The following is a 20,827-nucleotide window of genomic DNA, read 5'->3' as shown; positions in this document are numbered from 1 at the left end:
CTGGACTTTTTTTTTTTTTTTAAATCCTGTCTTTCTCTCCCCAAACCCTTTATTTTTTTCTTGCAGGTTGTCTGGCGAAAGCTGGGTGATGCTGCGAGCTCCAAACCCTCCATCAGGCAACATCTGTCAGGAAACCAGTTCAAGGGTCCCTTGTAGGAACACAGGCAACTGGAAGTGATGGATTCTGTGAAGACTAAAGAAGCAGAGCTCAGTGTTTCTAGCTGCCTGTTCTTTAGGAGTTGGGGTTGAGATTTTTCAGGGTTTCCTTTTTTCTTCTTTTTTTTTTTTTTTTTGTAACAATAGTGTAAATATGGCAGCTAAAGGCCTGATTTCCAGGCTGTGGTGCTCTGGAACTACTGTTCACCGGGTTACCATCCAATAATGCCAGACTTGCATCATTTTTATTGTAGTTCAAACCTGCTTTGTTGTAATGGTCTGTTTGTAGAAATAACTAACTCAAGAGAATTTCTAAGAGGAACAAGAAGAACCCTTAACCTGCGGAGAAGTCACCGTTTGTATTGCTCCTGTCCACCCGCTTGTCAGCGATTCATAGCCAGGTTAGTGGCTCCAGGCAGGCAAGGAAAATGCAATTCAAATTCATTGGCTTACTGCCTGCCAACTTCATGAGCTGCTAACACTTTTTTTGGAGGTCCTTATTTTGAAGAATGACATTCAGCTGTTTTCACAAGGCTCTGTGTAAAATACTGAGTGGCAAGCTAAAAACACATGTACTGCCCTACATTGTATGGTGGTACTCATCACACAAGCGTACATAAAAGCTTAAGACTCTGTATCAGGGGTTAATGAACAATTTTTCATGATCAAATGACAATATTTCTGCAGTTGTAATGTGAATGAAGTCACTTAGCCACACAACAGTATTCCCTAGAAAATGGCAACACTTTTCTTGTAAAGCTTTCACTATGAAATAATTCAGCAGAAACTGCTGTCCTGACAGTGCTTATGGCTTTCACAGGATCTTCAAAAGCAGCTCATCTTTCACGTAAGGAAGATTTGGGTGGGTTTTTTTAATGTTCTTGCTGGATCCCTCACCTATACTGGTTCCTGTGTAAGGTAACCAAACAATAACCTTGCAGAGCTGAATAAAAACTCCATAAACACGGGCTGTCAGGTGAGACTACTTCCTGCCATTCAAGCTTTATTTTTGTTAATGAACCAAAACAAGTGGGGTTTTCCTTCTTCAAATGGTTGTATATAAAATAATGGGACTTACATTTTGCTATTGTGGAGTAGCTGCCTGTGTAGTTGTAAGAATTTGACTCCCTCCTTTTCCAAGTTGTCACAGCAGCTGTCCCTGTATTTCATTAGATGTTCTTCCCCAATAGTCCAAGGAAGCGGGGCTTCGTTATTAGAACTCATTGGTGTAAAACAATTTTAAAGACAGGCATGTGAAAAGATCAAAGCCTCCTCTTCAAAAGTTGCATCAATTTTAGTGATTATTTGGAGGATGTAATGACCTCAAACACCATTACTTTCTTTTTGTTCTCTACAAGAATCAGTCACAGCTACAGACAGCTGTATTAGCTGGACAGGTTCTTCCTCTAAATTAATTTGTTGTACCAGTTGAGTTCTTAATTTGTGGCACTGTATTACATGGAGCACCAATACAATACCAAGGAACCCATGTGGCAACTTATGAAAGGTAACTGGTCCTGTGGTGTACAATAAACTATAGCTGCCTGGCTGAAGAATTTGCAGTGTCAGAGCAGAAACCTGTAACCAGTAAAAAAATAAAGAAAGAATACAGCCAAAATACACAATAACCAGTAAGGACCACTTCATTATTCATTGCAGAAATAGAAATATAACAGTTGAGTAGGTTATTTAAAAATAACCAACCAAAAACCACCCCAAAAACACAAGTGCATATTCTCACTCACACACCCACCAGTAGATTATTTCTTACTACTGCTCAGTCAGTGAACACTGAGCTACATAGCTCTGTCTAACAGTATTTACATCCCATGGAGTCTGGAAAAATCCATTCTAGAGTCTGACTGTCTTCTTTAAACATCTTTAGAGGATTCTGGACTTCCTCCTCTTAGCTTTTTATTTTGACCTCCAGTTTCTAGTCACCATTGGTGATTACTTGTCTTCCTCCTGTACAATTTATACATTTGAGATTTCTGTACCAGAAAAGGTGATGTAAAGCAGAGCATCATTATTCCTTAACATACAATGTCAAACTGAGGGTTACTTTATCTGCTTGAAAGCCCATTTTAACTTTGGTGGCATCTGATTGCTGCATTAAGCAGAGTTCAAGTATATTTGGAACAAGGTTGATTTATGTCAGTGAATTTTAACTAAAGCAACAAAAATGTTGCCAGCACTTGGAGAGAGTTAACTGTGTTTATGACATGCTTGTTATTTAAGGGGTATATGTGGCTATTAACAGGTCCTCTCAACAAGACAAGAGCTGTACTCATCAGATTCCTACTCTCGCCACTATGTAATTCCTACTCAAATATTCCCTGCTCTCAAATCTCTCTCAAAATCCATTCAATGACTTCAAGCAAAGCTTGTTTTGTTCCACCTGCAGATCTCACCTACAAGGGAAACACTGCTGCAACTGAGGTCAATTAGCCCTGCAAATCCTGAAGAGCCAGTTTATAGGGTAGCCAGCAGCTCAGCTGAACAAACTTCATACTCGTAGGGTACTGCCCTTTTAAGATTTTATTTATAGTCTTCAGTGTAAGATGTGCATCACTGATTTTGCAGAAGAACATGACAGTGCTGTACCTTGGGGTGTTACTGTTTAGGGGTTTTTAGGCTTGCCAGTCTTCATACTTAGCTCCATTTGAGCTATAAATTGTCTTCCTGGGGTAAAATGATGCTCAATGACTTTACAGGATGACTTGGGTGCTGAAGTTTCAGCTGTCTAAACAGATATTTTATATGCATATTTAAATTCACTTACCTATGCGCTCAGTATTCAGTGAAAACTACCTTAGGAGCTTTGTACATTAAGTTGGAGAGGAGCATCCCTGAAATAGTGGCCATTAAATTCACATATTTGGGGCAATAGCCCAAGATAATTTCCTCAAGATTGAAGCCCTGGGTTCTGCAATCCTCTGGCAAAGAAAGCATCCACTGTTTACAAATGGACTTTGCTTGCTTAAGGAAAGTAAAATCACATCCTTGACTTTTGTTGGAGTGACTGGAGTAAGCAGCATCTCCCTAACAGTTCCTGAAATGCTGCAGTGTAACCAGCTTCAGTTGGCTCTTTGCACCTTGATAAGACTGCTGAGCACAACCTTGTTTGAGAATGGCACATTTTTATCCAAATATTAGATATTAAATGAAATCAGTGTTAAAGTGACCTTTTATCTTTCTAGAAACTGGGGGGGAAGAGTACTACTGATCTTTTTCAAAGTGCATGACTGTAAAGTGATAAAATTGTATATTTTTCATAATGTGGGGAAAGTCTATTTGTGCTGCTTTAGAAATCAGTTTAAAGTTTGATTTCTGTTAAACCTGTGATCTTACAGCCCTGCTATATTTTCTGTATATGATTTACAAAGAACTGGAAAAGTTAGCACCTGCTGTTGTGTATATAGCAAAATTCTTTAGACCTTAGCACGCGTTTTTACCTATTATTGAACCACTCTGGCTTTTTTGGGGAAGGAAGGTAATAGTACAGGTTTTTTTGATAATGTGTGTAAAACATTCATTTGAAATATTTTAGTAAAAATGAAGTAAGAGATTGATTGTGATAGTGTATACTTCTAGCTGAATAAAATAAAATACATTCTTTTTAAATAAACTGATGAGTAAGATTTGGGAGACCGCTGCTGAAATACCTTGGAGTAAGTATCCTGGAGTACCCATAGTTATGACCTCTGAACTAACATGAAAAACCTGCAAATCCACTAAATTCAGAACCAATTTTATTTGGGTAGAGTGAACAAAGTAGTCCCATTTATAACTATGATGTACATCACAGTAGGCTGTTACATTCAGACTTTCACACTTAGAAAATATATATATTATGTACAGGAATTTGCAAATAGGTGTAAACATACAATATTTTAAGATACCAGTACATTCCAAACCAAAACTATCAGCAAGGCAAACACCTCAAAATTATTCCAGTCAGCTAGCATTCAGAATCTCTCTTAAATAAAGCAGCTTTTATGCTTGACATCATGTTGTTTTACTTACTATTAAAAATGAAGTTTTTTATTATAGATCAAATATCATAGTATCTGGCTATTTTGATACTTAAAAATAGGCACTGATTTCTAGAAGGAAATTTTCTTCTTACTGATATAATTGAGCCAATATGGCTGGTTTTGCTAGTACAAAGTAATCCAGTGCTGGAATAAGTCAAGACAATTTAAACTTAAGTCAAATGTATAAAGTTAGAATAGATACTGCAAAGCTGATTAAAATCTAGAAGCCTATATAACTCACCATAAACCATACTGCAAACAGATCAGCTAAATTTTCATTTTATCTCATTTCTTCATCTAAATTATACAGATTACCCTCCTCTTCATCTTTACAATGTCGGTTTTGGCTATCTACTCCTGCCTAATCAACATAAAGGTATATCGTGCAAATTACCTCATGCTATCTCATCCATGTAGCACGTCCAAGTCCTGCTACAGGTGGCATACCAGGTGGTGGGATCGGAGGGGGGACAGGTGGCTGTCCACCTGGGGGAACAGTAGGAGGGGGGTAACTGGCTGGGGGCATTCCCAGCCCCGGAGGTGGATGAGGTGGTACTGCATGGGTTGGAGGCAGTCTCGGAGGCGGGAAATTGGGGTTGTATGTAGGCGGAGGAGGATATCCAGGAGTGGGAGGTGGAATGTTGGGTGGGGGGAAGGAGGCAGGGGGTGGAGGTGGAACCGGTGGAGGAGGGTTGGGAGGGTAGACATGAGGATGGTATGGCAGGTGAGCCGGTGGTCCATAGGCCGGTGGTAAAGCTCCGTATGTCGGTCCTTCTGTCTTCATCATGGACTGCAGACTCTGATAGCCCTCCCCTGACATGTAAGAATTTGTAGTAGACATCCCTGTAATGTAACTGGTGGGGGGTGGGGGTGGGGGACGATGTGGCAGAGGTGGAGGTTGATGTACTGGGGCGGGATGAGCAGGGGGAGGAATCTGGACCTTTGGCATATCTACTGAGTCCACGGTAGTAGATTGCTCTGGTTCTCCCATTGAAACTGCTGTTGTCAAAGGAGGCTTACGCTCTGGAAAAGAAAATTTGATTTATTTTTTTTGAAGTATAGTGGCAAGAACAGCTTCTGAATACCTCATATTTTTCGTCCAGTTAAATTAGCAAAAGAGAGCTCAATTCTCCAAGTCTCTGAATGCCACATGGCATCCATGCAGACCTTCTCAGGTCACTAAAAACCAACTAAGCTGCCTATCAAAGCTTCAGGGTCAGCTTTTCCCATTCTAAAAGTTAAATTCATCTTTCTTAGTACTATTTTTTATAATTTAAATATTGTACAATCAGCAGAATTAACAGACTGGATGGATGGAATCACAACTGGTGGATTTAAAAAGTCACAATATTCACAATACCAAAGATCTTTAGTCCTGTGCTTCTACCTTCTTTAGTCCAGGCCTCCTTTCTACCTCTTTGGTAGTCCAGGAGGTGGCCTGGGATTACTCTCTGCACTTCACCTGCCTCCCATATTGAGAAACATTATTTGAGAACACAGGCCAAAGTCTCAAGTCTTTAACACTCAGTTCTAAACCTGTTTACCAAAGAAAAAGAAAAACAAAGGGTAAGTAAGAAGGACATCAAATCTGATCAGCTTTGTCCCACTGATTAATTTCAGTGAACTCACTACCTGACACTCTGGAGAAGTTCATAAAAAGGTCAGCATTTTACAGAATAATATTTAACCACTTCTGGAAAGAACATGCTTTAAGCTGTCTTCTCTTTAAATAAGAATTGTTTGTTTTCCCCTCTTAATGAAATATTATAAAGTAATACCACTAGGATGACTAACCTAATAGCAACCTCTCTGTATGGTCAGAGAGATTATTAAAATGACCAACAAAAAAACCAAGGGACATCTTGACATTCATCTTGCTTGTATATATAAGCATATACAACATTGTTCAGTAAGAAAAGCTATTTAGAAACAGGGCAGTCATTTCTAGTGGCATACTACACTGTCACTGGAAATAGAATTTGAGATAAATCCTCCTCCTAGTTCACTTGGTCAAGATGCAGTCTTGATTTTCACCCGACTTTTCCACAGAGCTGCCCTTTATTTTGATGTTTCAGTGCTTGTATAATTGCATCCTTGTATAAACAAAGAGGAAAATTTCAGGTAACAAGGGAAATAAATCCATTACCTGCCTAAGTAGGGTTTTAGAAGCAAAACTGCCCCTAGGAAAGCCACATAATTAAATCACACAAGGTGGACATGCTGGCTGTGGTACTCATGATTTCAGTGACTTCTAGCTCCTAAATTGCAGCAGACAATTTCCTCATTTGCCCATTTTCAAAATGCAAGATGTGCATTCAAGACTTAACAACTGAAGGTATAATGAGCATGGCATTTAGAAAAACTTCATTCTTAATTACATTTTAATAAATTAGAAAAATTGCCCTACTGTATTTCAGGGCAGTACTTTTCTCTCTTCTAGCTCCCTGTTAGAAGCTGTCATCTTACAGTTGCATTATGGACCATGGTCTGTGAAATATTTATTCACAGACCATATTCACATGTCATATTTAAGGGTCACTGGAAGACAGCTAATGCATCAAGATGCTCAAAGCACATTTTTGCAACAGTGCAGTTTTTGCAAACACGGCATGTGTGCAATATTAATGTTCTCTGGCAGATAGAAGTCCTCTTCTGAGGTACAGCAAAGAAAGGATCCCCCTTGTTGTTTGGAAGTTGCACACCTGCAGAATTCCTGTACGACAGATACAACATGGAAAACTTCTATAGAAGAGCCAAAAGCTGCTCTAATAATCTAATATGGCATCTACCATCCTTTTGAGATCAAGAAGTCCCTTTTAGCCTGCTATTAACAATTAGTTTTAGTCTTCTAGGCCTTTAACTGTCGCAGCTTTGTTTTGCTTTTATCCACCTAGTATAGTCTTGTTTCTATCGTAAGTTTTTTACTTCTGTCTGGGAAAGCCTGTGCTACTATGATGAAATCCCCTCTAGAGCTTATCAAACTTGTATTTTTACTTGTCAAGCCGATTAATCAAGGAAACAAACCCCTGCCCCCACACCATTACCTACCACCACTCGGATGAAAAGCAAGGAAGTTAATAAGAAGAGTAAATGTGTTTAAGAAAATAAAAGCTTACCTGGAGGTGGATGTGCAGGAGGTATTGGTGGATGTGAAGTTTCAATTTTAGGAATTTTAGATGGCGGCGGTGGTTCTAAAAAACATTTGTCAGTTTGTGATTGGTTATTGCTCTGCAATATTTTCCAAATTCCAACTCTGGTCTCATGCTAATGATTATCACATCACATTACACTACGCAAAAGTACAGTGGAAATCCTATTTACTAGGTATGTTTAATACAGAAAATTAAAATCAACACCTTTGTATAAATAAAGTGGCATCAAGTATTACATACAAGTCTTCCAAAAGAATGTATGCCTACAGGTTCAAATGACTTTGTAACTAGAGACAAACTGCACCAGTAACAGCACAAAAGTAAAGATGAGCAAGTATATGTTTTCTAGCCCAAAACTTCAGCTTGTAATTAATTGGAACAGCTCTCAGAAGAAGCTGACCTGTGCTCTGCTAGGGAAATGTGTGTCAGAAACCAAATAAAATAGCAATTGGATAGAAGAGAGGAGGGAGAAGAGACAGCTGTCTGGAATCTACCTGCAGAGCTACAGGGGAGTAAGTGCCAGACTTCCTTAGGAAGTACATTCTTGCTATCCTGAACTACATTTTTTCCAAACCAGCAAAATGAAGAGAAACCCCCAAACAAACAAAAGAACCAGGTATGACCACTGCAGTGTGTCTACATTTCTTTTGCTACACTATCTATTGACACAAAATGTCTTGTAGTAGCAGCCATGCCAACAACCAATTACAAACATCACTGATTACCAACCACTTACTATTTAATGACCACAGCTATTTAATGACAGTCACTTCAAGGCCTCACAGCTTGCTGAGGAACTACTCACAAATGATGCATGGAGCTATACACTGAGAGTTGACTAGTTTAGCATGACTCCTGCTGGATAGACTCTATCAAGGGACTCTTTGGGCATAGTCATACTGAATTTGTTTCAAGATTTGTAGTAAGGGACATTTTAAAAACAGTTGTAGTATATATTTAAGGTACATTATCGGGATCAAAATAGTTTAGAAATGCCAAGCCTGTAAGCAAACAAACTAAGTGCATGTCAGCAAATTACTTATTCTGGTTTAAGCAGTAAAATGGAAACAACATGAACAGAATATTAATATTTACCTGCTGCCTTTGTTTCTTCTTTTGGAGATACAGCCTGTTTCAAAAAAGAAAAAAAAAAAAAGATAAAGATAAGACCATTGCAGTCAGTCTCTTCTCCCAGGTAACAAGTCACAGGACAAGAAGAATTGGCCTCAAGTTGTGCCAAGGGAGATCTAGATTGGATATGAGGTAAAATTTCTTCATGGAAAGGGTGGTCAGGCATTGGAACAGGCTGCCCACAGAAGTGGTTCAATCACCATCCCTGTAGGTATTCAAAAGATGTGTACATGTGGCACTTGGGGACATGGCTTAGGGGCTGACAGTGCTGCATTAATGATTGGAGTTGATGACCTTTAAGATCTCTTCCAACCTAAATGCTTCTATTGTTTCTTACCACAAATGCAAGACAAGCACTGAACAAAGTCAAATCACACTGGGAAAGCCCAGCTTAACTAGCAGAGTGAAAAGGCTGGGAAAATAGCAGGTATTTTATATGCAGCATTTCCTGCTGTTCCCACTGTTGAGTAGTACATCTCATTTAATGTATTTATCATCCACTGCACACACGTCATGGTCCGGTTCGCTGCTCACTGAGCTGAAAACAAGAGGCTTGGCCTCTGTTCCTGATTCTGCTTTGACCTGTCACTCAACCTTTGCCAAAATCACTTCAGGCTCTTATGCTTTATTTATAAGCACAGGAGGGCAGTGAAAGTGTTGCACAGCATAAAACATTTCAGAAGCCTTCAGATGGAAAGAATTGTATAAAATCCAAATGTTACGCCAGGAAAAAAATGTATTCACTCTGAACAAAACCCACAAACCCTCACATCATCCTTCCAATCACAATTTTCTGGCTGAGTTTTTTCTTGTTTTGTTGGTTGTTGTTTTGTTGTAGGTTTTTTGAACAACCATGGATAAGGGAATAAAAAAATCTTCCCATATTACATGGTCCCACTGAGATGACTACTAGATGATTTCTGAGAAAAGCAGAGAACTTAACTGATATTTTAGAATTTAACTGTATTTAGAATGAATGATGAAGGTCAGAAGGGTACAGTATAGCTTCTCTGTCTTTTCAATGAAAATGTTTTTTAGAGATTGTTTATCTCTAGTAGCTTTAGCTGCATAAACTGTTCCTCTGTTTCCTTCATTTCACTTTCCACAGCAAGAATGGCCACACACTTCAATCCAGCTTGAACACTACTTTTCCTTAATTCTGAGTATTGTCAAAATTTTTGCAGTCTTATTTTTGCCTGCTTGAGGCAACCTCATTCTTATGTTCCTATGATAGTAATTTCAATTTTCCAGACACCTTCCAGCTGCTTTCCTGCTTTTTAAGGACAATATCTTACCATTTCAAACACACACACTTTTTTCTTAGTGACTCTCATGGACTCCTCTGCTGCCTTCATTTTACTTGGATGGTCTTTTCTTGACTTTCTAGCACTAAATTCCATGACTGTAAAACTGCATCAGCTCCCCCTGCACTTTCAAATAGACGCAAATCACTACTAGTTGGATCTTTTCCAAAAAATCACTCATTTTGTGAAATCAGTTGATCACTTCAGGTGACAAGCTACTCAATTACTGTGCGCTTGTTAATATGGAGAAATATTCAAAAAACAACATCAAGGTACACCATTACAGTAGAAGAAGAAACTGGAGCACAATAGCTCATGACAGAAAAAACAAGAAGCGATTTAAACTGCATTTATGCTAAAGAAAAGAAAAAGAAACAAGCACCAACAGTTCTCTAGTAACAGCAGCTGCTAAAATAGAGATGAGCATTCATGTGGTCATTCTACTGCACTGTAGTTTGTACTGCCCCAGCTAGAACACCTGAGGGTCATAATAAATAATAATAAATTATCAATATTATCTACTGTCATGCTGATGGGTATTTAATACCCTCAGCTGAATCTATACAATGGAACTGTTCCTTTACTGCTGTTTCTCTGAGCAACAAAATTGTTGCCCCTAACAATTTCTAGTTTAATGAAAATGAAATTAAATACTATGAAAATACTATTCACATCGAATGATTCACCAGTATATTTTTAGCGAAATCAACTGAAAATTCGAGCACTTTTCACCACTGGAGATGTACAGGATGTGCAGATGCTTTAGACATCTGATATGGCTCTGTAAGTCATGGCCAATACCTCAGCTGCTTGAAAGCATCCTGACTCAGTAGAAGGTAATGGGGGTTATAAGAGTTCATGTAAATTGAAATTCTGGCCTCCAAGAACAAAGTGTATTTCTGTTCTGCACAAATCAAAGGAGAAGTCATGCAAAGCCCTATTTATAGAAGCAGGCAAAGATTTTAAGTAAGGTTTGTGGGACGTCTAACTCAACAACATTTTAGAAGCACCAAGTGACTCTTTCAAACACCACACATCTTGTTCTCCCAGACTGCTTTCTGGATAAAAAACAATTTTGGATCACCACATTTACTGTTCTCAAATTCATGCTGCTTGTGCTGCATTCCTACTAAACTCCTTTGAGTCACCCTTTGCTTTTTATTTGTTGTGGCTGCTTACAGTATATCTACTACTTTTTTCCTTGATTATTAGGTGATGGACCTCTAACTAATTTCAGGAAAGGTAAGTTTCACTGATGGCTTGACCAGAGCTGACTGTTCAAGAACAACAGATAGGATTCATGCAAAAGCATCACTTTTTTCCATGAGATATTTCATTAACCTATGGGATAGGGCAAAATCAGTAGTACTGAAATGGCAGATCCTTTACAGGGATGAACAAGCATTTGTAACAACTTAGATGGCACACTTAGGAAAAACCAAAATTGTTATTAACAGTTTCTGATGTGCCAAACTGTCCCAGGCATTTTTTGAAGAAAACTAGTAAGAGATCCTAGAGGTCTGACAACTCAAGCAGAATTTGTGCTGATGGCATAAGAAGTATGAGAAGAAATACATAATACCTATAAAGAACTCTCATGCTTTTCAAACTAATTAATAATATTATCACTTTTCTATCCTGAACAATGCTAAAGTGCAACAACTAAAAATTCCAGTGCAGGTCTTTTCCTGTAGTAAGCTCTATCCTGCACTTAGAAGACCAAGGTTTTACAGAGTTACATTTTTGTCTTTTTTGGGAGTCTGCCATCAGAGGATGCTTCACTCTTCCAATTCCATTTCATTCCAATATTTGCTGCTTACTCCTAGTTTTTGGTTTGGTTTTTTTAGTTTGTTGTTTTAGTTTTTTTTTCCCTGATGTGTCTGTTCCCTAGTTTGGGCATGTATTAATTATAAATTACAGCAAAAGTTAGAACAAAATTTACATCCTAAATGGATTTATTCTAAAGCCTGTACTTTTGAAAAAACTCCTCTTGCTAAGTACACATGGAATAAGACTTGGGTAACACTTTTCTTAAACTTACAAGTGAAAAAAAAAACCCCACAAAAGTATAGATTAAAATCTGAAAGCTTCATTTGAACTCGATGGCTGTTGAAAAGCGCTCAGAGTACTTGTGACACTATCCAAGTGCTAATGCAGCTTCTTATTTTCAATTATGATGTGATATTATGGACAAAGTGAGCCTCTAAAGTATGATTTATAGGCTACTACTGTTAAAGGATTATTTTAAAAGCTTTTTTTTTTTCAGGAATTTTGACATAACTTTAGAAGTCACTATTCTCTTAATATCAGTAATCAAAGAATCAAATAATGCCTTCATCAGCATTGTGCACATCTCTCATTGTGCATATTTCACATTCAGGCCAGGCACAAGAAACCCTCCTTAAATTAAACCTGCTTAATAGAGAAAACAATGAAGTTTGATAGCCCAGAACCACAAACACTGACAACCTGAATAGCTCATCTTGACTTCAAAGCCTCTCCATGGCTTTTGGCTCAAGTGGAATAAGAATGTCACATGCCAGAAGTGTAAAGGCTGTTCTGCATTAACAAAGTCGCCACATAACCAAGGAAAATCAACTACATAAAATTAATTACAAGGCTCATTCTTAAAGCAAACACAAGTCTGCTTAAATTAAATGGGCATCATTAAATCAAATGGGCATCAGATCAACCTGAAAATAAATTGCAAGTTAAAGTTCAACTTACTGCTGGTCTTTTAATTTGTCTAGGAGGACTTGACTGAGGAGAGGGCTTTTTAGATTGCTGTGCTTGTGTTTGCTGCTGCTGCTGCTGTTGCTGTGCTGACTGCTGCGACTCTTTTTGTTGCTGTGTCTGGGACTGCTCTGAGCTCTGGGATTGCTGTGCCTGCTGTACCGTGGGTGCCTGGGGTGTAGATTGAAGAGATGGTGGCTGCTGCAACTGATGAGGAGTATGATGAGGCATTTGCTGTTTTCCCTGTGAGTACAGATCCAGGATCTGATGACAGATATCTTAATAATAAAGAAAGAAAATACCAAAGTATTACAACCTTACAATGTACAAGGGTATATTTAAAACAATTATCAACTCTGATTTTTACTGGATGTCAACTTCGGAAAAATTTATTGCAAATATTATCATTATAATGAATAAAATAACTTTTAAAAAGTAGATTAATTTTCAACTTACACTTGCATTTCTGAGTTTCTTCTGCCTATCTTCAGCAACATATACATGTATATGCACACCTTTCATAAGAAGAACACAGTATCTTGCTAATAATACACTGTTTGCCATTACTGTGTGCCTAGAGAGCCGGGTAACCACGCTCATAGATCAGTAATACAGCAAAAAAGCAAGTGGAAAAAGATTATGTGTTAAAACATACATGTCTAGTTAGGCCAGTCAAAAAAATTTTAGGAAATTAAGCAAAGGACTGGTACTAAATTCTTCCTCCAACACGTTAGGAGCTAAAGGTCACCCATAGTCTGTTCATCATTCATGATACATCACAAAACTCCCTCTATCCTAGCATAATTTGGTGAAAGACACCAATTATCAATGGGAAAACCACTGGAAATCAGGCTCCATTAGTTCCAGTGTTTGTAGAACCACTTATTTAAAATGGGGAGTAGATAATCATTAAAAAAATAGAAAACACACCATGACATTCAGGCTAATTAGATATGTTATAAATGAAACAAACTGTAAAGCAAATAGTGAACAAAATATTAATCACAGTGATTAAATATACTTCTAAGATAATCCATTTCAATTTAAAACCTGATTAAGGCATACCACGTATGACCTGAGTTACGTACTCAACATAAGATTATTTTGACTGAAACCTAGACAAAAAGCTATTTGCATTTCATTATGACCTAGGCTACACAGTTACAAGAAATGTTGTGGGAAACCTTTTCCATACCTTCCAAAACATCAACAGGAACATCTTGGACAAACTGCTCCCACCACCGTCTGTACATGGGTTTTGATGTCCACTCCTGTATCTCAAACTTACACAAACGGCCTGCCAAGTACATGACTGCAACAGCTATGATCTCAGGCTCCCACTGCAGGGACAGGGTAGTGCAGAGACTGCAACAGAGAATAAACCAAAAACCCTGGAGATTTGTCCTGATTGTCCAAGTGACTTTAATGTACAGAAGCTACATTAACAGGCTATAAAATCCCACCACAATTCTAACTTCTCAGGCAATTTTAATTAAGAGCCTTGTTAAACACAAGAGTTTAAAAACAAAACTATTTCTGGACTACCACTGTCATGAAATAAGATCCCAAATCAGATTTTAGAGCTTCCAAATGTCTGTCAGTAAAATGTAAACAAATACTTAAAAAAACCCCCAAACCCCACAGAACAGTCAATATGAACTTGTAAAGAAACTTGTCAAGTGCAACGCAAGTATTGGATCAACATATAAAAGGTTATCTCTTGAAAAATCTTTGTTAAAGCTAATGCTAAAATAATTTATGTTATTGGTATGATTGATATGAACTAAGTTTGTCATAATCAGTTTCTATTTCCTGATATCAATTTTAAATTATGAAATATTTTTTCTCTCTTTTCTCCACAGATTCTGTAACTATAATCTGCTTGCAGAATTTTAAATCCAGCCAACCAGCTGAATTTCCATGAATTCACTGTGGCTGTATAAGAACAGAACCCCCTATTCGAAAGGCCTGTAGTGCAAAGCATAGAATTGTTTTCCCACGATCCTACAAAGTAAACTTCTAATATGGTAATATGATGCTTATTAAGTAAGCACAATATAACCTCTTCAGAACAGAGATAATTATTATGCATGATTTGAAACAACCCCTCCAATGTCATGCAAGTGTTTTCCTGAAGTGCATTTTAATTGTAAGGTTCTTTTAAATATTAAACACTATCTAATTCCAAGTGTTGGAATTGGACACAATGGTGTCCGAACTGTGATAGATAAATTACAGTAGTTTGACAGACTTAACAGTGACAGTCATGCCATAATTTTGTTCTACCTGTAAGATCATCACCTGCAAGACTAGCAGCAGTTGAAGTAAATATCTCTTGAGATCCACATTAATTTTGGTCAAATTAATTTGGAGAGTTTAGGTGGTATCTACAGAATCTGAACTCACACAGGGCTAATTCAAATCAGGCATATGATTAAAAATGCATCTCCTTTTATGATGTACTGTAGGCATGACTGAAAGCTATGTATTCACAATTTCTGGACAGTCAGACCACTTACACATTTTCTTAAGAGTTTGCCACATTTTCTTAAGAGTTTGCCACGGAAATAAAAAGTAATATTTAAGTCCTTAATGAATTAACTTGCCCAGCTCTGTAGAACAAGACTGAAGTGTGTCAAGTTGTTTTGGATTTTTTTTCAATACCACATGAGAAGAGCTTTTACATGCACTCCCACTAATTGATGTGATTCTTACAAGTTCATTATTCAAGAAACTAAATCCAGTAAATCCAGTGCCAAAAACTGCATTCCTCAATGAATTTAATGGCTACTTCACTATTACCAAAATATCACATTAAAATATATTGAGGAACACGATGGAATTGAGAAGTGACTTAATTTTTTTAGAATGTACTATATATCACAAATTTGGCAAGAAGCTGGTTTGTAGCCTGGAGATTTAAGATTTAGAATTTGGTTTGGCCCTTTGCAACAATAAGTTTCTTTTTAAGGCAGCACTAAATTAGTACCACAACACTGCAGAGGTCTTACTAGTCTACTTCACACTCATTCCAGATTTCGTGTTCACTGGAACTATCATGGTAAAAATGGAAAGAAAAAGTGAGGAACACCACCAAGAAAACATGTAACAAGCAGAAAAAAAAAATCAAATTTTTGTCAAAAAAATATCCAATAGCAGAACAAAGTAAGCAACAGTAACTATTTCACTTTCAGAATGTTTCCTAGGTGTATCTTACCTGTCATTGACAAATGTCCATGCCATTTGAACCAGTTTTTGAATTTTATTTTTGTCTCCTGAAAAACCATCAGAAAAAAACAGGACATAAAATTAGCAGGGATAAACAGTTGGAAGTATAATATTCTTGCACTGTTAATATATTAAGTTCTGGAAATCAATAACAGGCATTACTTGCTCACCCTGCAAGAATTTACCTTTGAGTTGTTTGGCATACTTGAGAAGAAATTGGTATGGATGCTCCACTTGCAAATCAAACTTTATTGTTTGTAGTAAGATTCTTTCAAGTACCATCACTTCTTCCTATAGAGTCACAAGGTAACCACAGTATTATTCCTTCTTTCATTCAAAAAATACTTTATGCTAGTATAGAGCATGACTACACAGCACCTGCAGGCAGCCATGTTTGTCTCCAAGGAGAACAGAAAGCTCTCCAACTTATAATATTATATTTTAAACTCAGATATCTTTTTTTCACATTTATTTGAGTAAGGACAGTAGATGTGGTGTTTAAAATCCCTATTACTCTGCAGAGGAATGAACTGAACCAGACACAGTATGAAATTCCCAGATACAAAATCACAACAAAAATATAAGCTCTACCACCTTTCCCCCAAAAGTTTCAAGTCCTTCTGCTATTTAAAATAAACAATTTTTAAGACAAGCATAGTTTTGCTAAGTCAATACTGTAAACAAAAAACTTTTCAATACTTTTAAGCTTTTGAGATCTAGTTCTCTTATTTAAGATTCACTAATAATTGCTTCCTAAAATCCCTTTCAGATGAATTATGATTTTTGTCTTGGTAATATTTCTTGCTCTGGCTGGAATTTGCTTATGCTTTGAAATTTCCTTCAATTTGCAAAATAATATCAGAATTTACATGAAACAAAATATGAACTTTTAATGAAAACAATTATTCCAGTAAGCTCCCCAAGCTACTTGTATTAGGAAGAATTACTTTCACAGCTACCACTCACATTACCCAAAAGAGCCATAAATGCATGCTGAACATATAATTTAATTTAGAACAACTGAAAATCAGTCAATGCTCTATTGAATGTGTGCCCACTTCACTACACCACAACAGGATGAAATCAATTTCATTTTTACCTTTGGGTCATCTCCAAACTGCCCAAACTGTACATCATTTAACAAGCTACGAGCTGTTTTAATTATGTCTTTACATTTCTTGGGTGTTTCTTCAACCTTTCCTGCTAGGAAGAGACAGCAGGCTCCAGTCACCTAAAAAAAGGGAAGTGCTTTCAAGAAATGTTCTGCAGGTAGATATGCAATACAGTGTAGCATTATAAAAGCACTGTCAAATTCCATTAACACTTCTGTAGAAGTCTCCCAGGAAAGACTTAATGAGCATACTAATTTCTAATTTTCATAGAGTGTTAAACTTTTATTTTCTCAGAGGAAAAATACAGAATTTGGAGGACTGTCTATTTTATACAACTTCATTTCAAAGTCAGAAATCCAAAGTACAATTTGTCCTGATTCAATGTTGTCTGTCAAGCACTTTTAAAACTCTATTACACTTCTTTTTTTTCTTTCAGCTAACACAGAACAGTGAGCACTACAGCTGCTACTCCTAAAGAACAATATCAGCAAGTTGTAACTACAATGTCAATACATTTCTGAGCATACACAAAATGTGTGAACAGGCAAGAACAATGAATTTTAAGCTGCAATAATTAAAACACAAAATGCTAATTTTCCACCTTTTTGTAGTGAACAGCAGTATTAGTGCCCAAGTGACTAATCACCATTTCAAATAATCCCTGTCCAGTGCAATCATTAAATTAAGTCATCAATATTCTAAATACTTACATATCTTGGGAACTGTTTGAAGGAGTGAAACATATAAAACCGATGGAAATAAATTATTCCGGTTGCTAGAGTGTCATAATGTCTGTGGTGCAGATTAAGGACTTTCAAACAGCACATAAAACAAATTTAAAACCAAACATGCACAACAGATTCTCCTTTATCTCCTTTATTTCAAGTAATTGGCTGTTCAGCTGTTAGAAAACACAGCAAGTAAAACAGTAGCTTTAGAGTAAAAAAAGCCACCAAAAGCCCTCAAAGCCATGTAAATACTATGATGAGGTCCAGATGCAGCTGATATTTAAAGCATTTGTTGTAAATGTGCAAAGTCCTGGTTGTATTTACAAGAGGATGCACATAAGGTCACCCCTGTGTTGCACCATACCTGCTTCACAGAAGGTCAAACCAGCAGCAGGTACACGAGGGAACAGAACAATTATCACTTCACATTCAAGTGCTGGTGTGGAGGAAAGTTACTATTCACACCTACAAATGCAAATAAAATGGCAACATGCTCCCTATTTTTCACTTTGAGCAAAGTAAAAGCTTTGTTTTCACCATGCTTTATCAAAGAAAGAACTAAGGAAATTAAAGGAAGCACAGGAATACAGGAAGCAGGAAATTTGAGTGGCTGTCTGTAAGAGAGTGGGATAGTCAGGGGAACTTAAACACAAACTTGTACATTCCAAACCAATGAAACAAAAAAACCCAGCCACTAAAGACCAAAACTGCAAAGGCAGAGGTTAAAAGCCTCAAAGGCACAATCTAGAAAACTGAGGGAAAAATTCAAAATTTGAGAAGTCATGTAGATTCATAGAGTAAATAAAACACCGAGTTCATAACTCACAGAAGTTACTCTTAATTGGAAAATTTGTATCATCTTACTTCCCTATCACCAAATTGGAACCTTGTTAATCCAGTGAATGGACAGAAATCATGTGAAAACACATTCCATCAAAAGGCACATAAACACAAACATATTTTTGATTAACAATTAAACATCTGAACAGCTGAGCATGTCGCATTTCTTGAACATTTAATTCTGAAAACTCACTATTCAAAAAGGCATTCCATACCAACACGAGTTTAAAGGATACAGTCCTAAACGTGTTCCCACATCGAATATGAATCTGGCCCCTTCCCTGCGGTATCGTGCCTCTGTAGCTGGATCAAGCCCTTCAAGCTGTGATGGTGTGTGTGCCAAATCTTTCTTATCCCAGTACCAGCATGGCTTTGTATGGTCCAGGTTTGCCAAGTTTACAGAAGGGCTGGAATTTTCTTTATTCTCCTTCATTTATTAAAACAGAATTGTCTTTGCCTTTTAGATTTTCAAAAACAAAGTCTTCTGAGAGTCACTTCAGGACCTTGAAGAAAAGTAAAAAGGAATTCTTTAAAAATAGAGAGAATTGTCCCCTCCAGTTCCTGCTCAGAGGAGTAAAGAGGAATAGTGATTAGCCTTGCCTGTTGAAAGGAACTTTTTCCTGTGCTCAAAGACAAGTAATAAAGAACTTTGCCTTTATCGTCCCCATATATAACCAATACAAAGAAAATGCCATACGTTATCCTTGCTATTACCTGTTTAATAAGGAAACTTCAAGAATACATCTCCAACAATATCTGCTATTAGAACAACTTCCATCTACTTTGTCCATAAAAACAGAGGAAAAAAAATCAGTGATAGCTGCAGAAAGATTTGAAAAGTTAGGGGGATTAGCTGACTGTTGGTAACTACGAAAGGCACTGGTGAGGTGAGCCTGAAGGGCCAATTAATCACCTGCCTCCTCCCAGGGATAGCCCAAGAGGCAACCATTTGGCAGAAGCTTTCTAAAGTGATTTGTACTTGCATTACTTAAAGAAAAGTATCAGTGTTCTTTCACATACCAAGATTAAGATGACCGATGTGAGTTTGTGGAGTAAGGCAGCATCTAAAATCATCCTCCAAACCAGGCAACTGAATACACTCCAATACACTCCACTTGCCAAAGCATTTAGCAGCACTTTGTGTACATAGATGAAGATCACAAAGCTCTGCCAGCACCTTTCTGCTGTTCGAGTTATGACACACGTTCAGCCATGCCTCAGCTTAAAGAATGAACACTCGCTGCCTTTATTTCTTTCAGGCACAAAACTGCTCTTGCTCCAATTCAACTAACTACAGATACTATGCAAAGATTACTGCAGTCACCTGCAAAGGTTTGCATAACAGAGCGATTACACATGATGCAATATATTCGCTCTAAGCAAGACAATCACAGGAAGACCCAGACTTAAAACTCTTCAAAAATCAGCTATTACTTTTCGAGACGTTTCCCTTCCGAAAACGGAAGGAAGATCGCGCGAACGGCCACAGAACGATGCCTGCAATCAGCACCTCGCTCACCTTCAAAAAGTTTCTCTTTTTCAGAATAAAGGAAACTGTCTTTGTCACACGGTGGTTTTGGAATCACCTTCACAACTCGCGGTATCGGTCACAGACAGATCTAAATTCTGTCACAAGAAAAAGTAAATAGCTGCTAAAAACTATTTCCAGAATTAAAGCGCGCCGGGCCACGACCACACATTCCCATCATATTTACAAGAAAGGTCCTAGTTTTTATAACTATAACAATCCTTCTTCCTTACAAGATATTTTCTTTCCAACTTCTAAAGCGCTTAAAAAACCAATTAACACTAAAAGCGCTTGAAGCGACAAGATCTGCTTCTATAAAGGGCCGTAAGCATTTCCCAATACGGAACCAGAAACGAAAATTATCACCCGCAAACATCTTAAATGAACCATCTCAAACGTCCCAATCCAGACCTCAATGCCGGGAAATAATAAGTTTTCCCTGCCTTTTTACGCACCCCATTAAAACGGAGGAGAGTTGCAGAGCTCGATCGCGGCTATTTTATACCTTACCTGAGACGAACCCGCCGAGCGCGACTCGGCCCCGGCAGCCGCAAACGGCCGGGGATGCACAACTCTTCTCACACCCGCCCGCCCGCCCGCCGTAAATGGGGCTACCAGTGCCCGGGGAGGCGCTCGCTCCCCACCCCGGCCTCCCAGCTCCCTTCCCCCCTTCCCAGGCGGCGGCTGGGCCGGCGGGTGGCCCGGGCGGGCCCCGCGCACTCACAGGGCTCGCGGGGAGCGGGAGCCGCAGCGGAGCGCGGAGCCTCTCAGCGACAGCGCGGCCTCCGCGCCCTGCGCGCCGCCATCTTGGGAGCCAGGCCAGGCTGCGCGCTGCGTCATCACGTCGCAGAGGCGTAGCGCGCGAGGACGGAGGCCCC

The 20,827-nt window shown here is 38.2% G+C and overlaps 2 protein-coding genes across 6 annotated transcripts in view; one reads left to right on the top strand and one right to left on the bottom strand.

Annotated features, from left to right (window-relative positions):
• The window catches only part of CCDC85C (coiled-coil domain containing 85C), a 109,572-nt gene extending 105,775 nt beyond the window's left edge, over positions 1 to 3,797 (top strand). For both annotated transcript variants that reach the window (XM_063399340.1, XM_063399341.1), the window contains one exon: positions 67 to 3,797. In XM_063399340.1, the coding sequence (XP_063255410.1) occupies positions 67 to 156 (90 nt within the window). In that variant the 3' untranslated portion in view covers positions 157 to 3,797. The remainder of the gene's footprint in view (positions 1 to 66) is intronic.
• Positions 3,798 to 3,891: 94 nt separating this feature from the next.
• Positions 3,892 to 20,826, bottom strand: CCNK (cyclin K). Of its 4 annotated transcripts, none has more exons than XM_063399336.1 (12): positions 20,674 to 20,826; positions 19,941 to 20,047; positions 18,658 to 18,924; positions 17,564 to 17,645; positions 16,841 to 16,972; positions 15,927 to 16,032; positions 15,731 to 15,788; positions 13,709 to 13,878; positions 12,508 to 12,791; positions 8,441 to 8,474; positions 7,310 to 7,384; positions 3,892 to 5,216 (listed from the first exon to the last, which is right to left on the bottom strand). In XM_063399336.1, the coding sequence occupies exons 3-12, from the start codon at positions 18,852 to 18,854 to the stop codon at positions 4,594 to 4,596; spliced, it is 1,761 nt and encodes a 586-aa protein (XP_063255406.1). In that variant the 5' UTR covers positions 18,855 to 18,924; positions 19,941 to 20,047; positions 20,674 to 20,826; the 3' UTR covers positions 3,892 to 4,593. The 4 variants fall into 4 exon arrangements, with proteins under 4 accessions (XP_063255406.1, XP_063255408.1, XP_063255407.1 ...); XM_063399338.1 differs by lacking the exon at positions 20,674 to 20,826 and adding an exon at positions 20,460 to 20,591; XM_063399337.1 differs by lacking the exon at positions 19,941 to 20,047 and having other exon boundaries at positions 20,674 to 20,821.
• Between the last annotated feature and the right edge of the window lies 1 nt (position 20,827).

This window comes from Prinia subflava, chromosome 5, assembly GCF_021018805.1.
Source record: "Prinia subflava isolate CZ2003 ecotype Zambia chromosome 5, Cam_Psub_1.2, whole genome shotgun sequence".
Classification (NCBI taxonomy): Eukaryota; Metazoa; Chordata; class Aves; order Passeriformes; family Cisticolidae; genus Prinia; species Prinia subflava.
The sequence above is the reverse complement of the archived record's forward strand: the minus strand, read 5'-3'. Positions and strand labels throughout refer to the sequence as shown.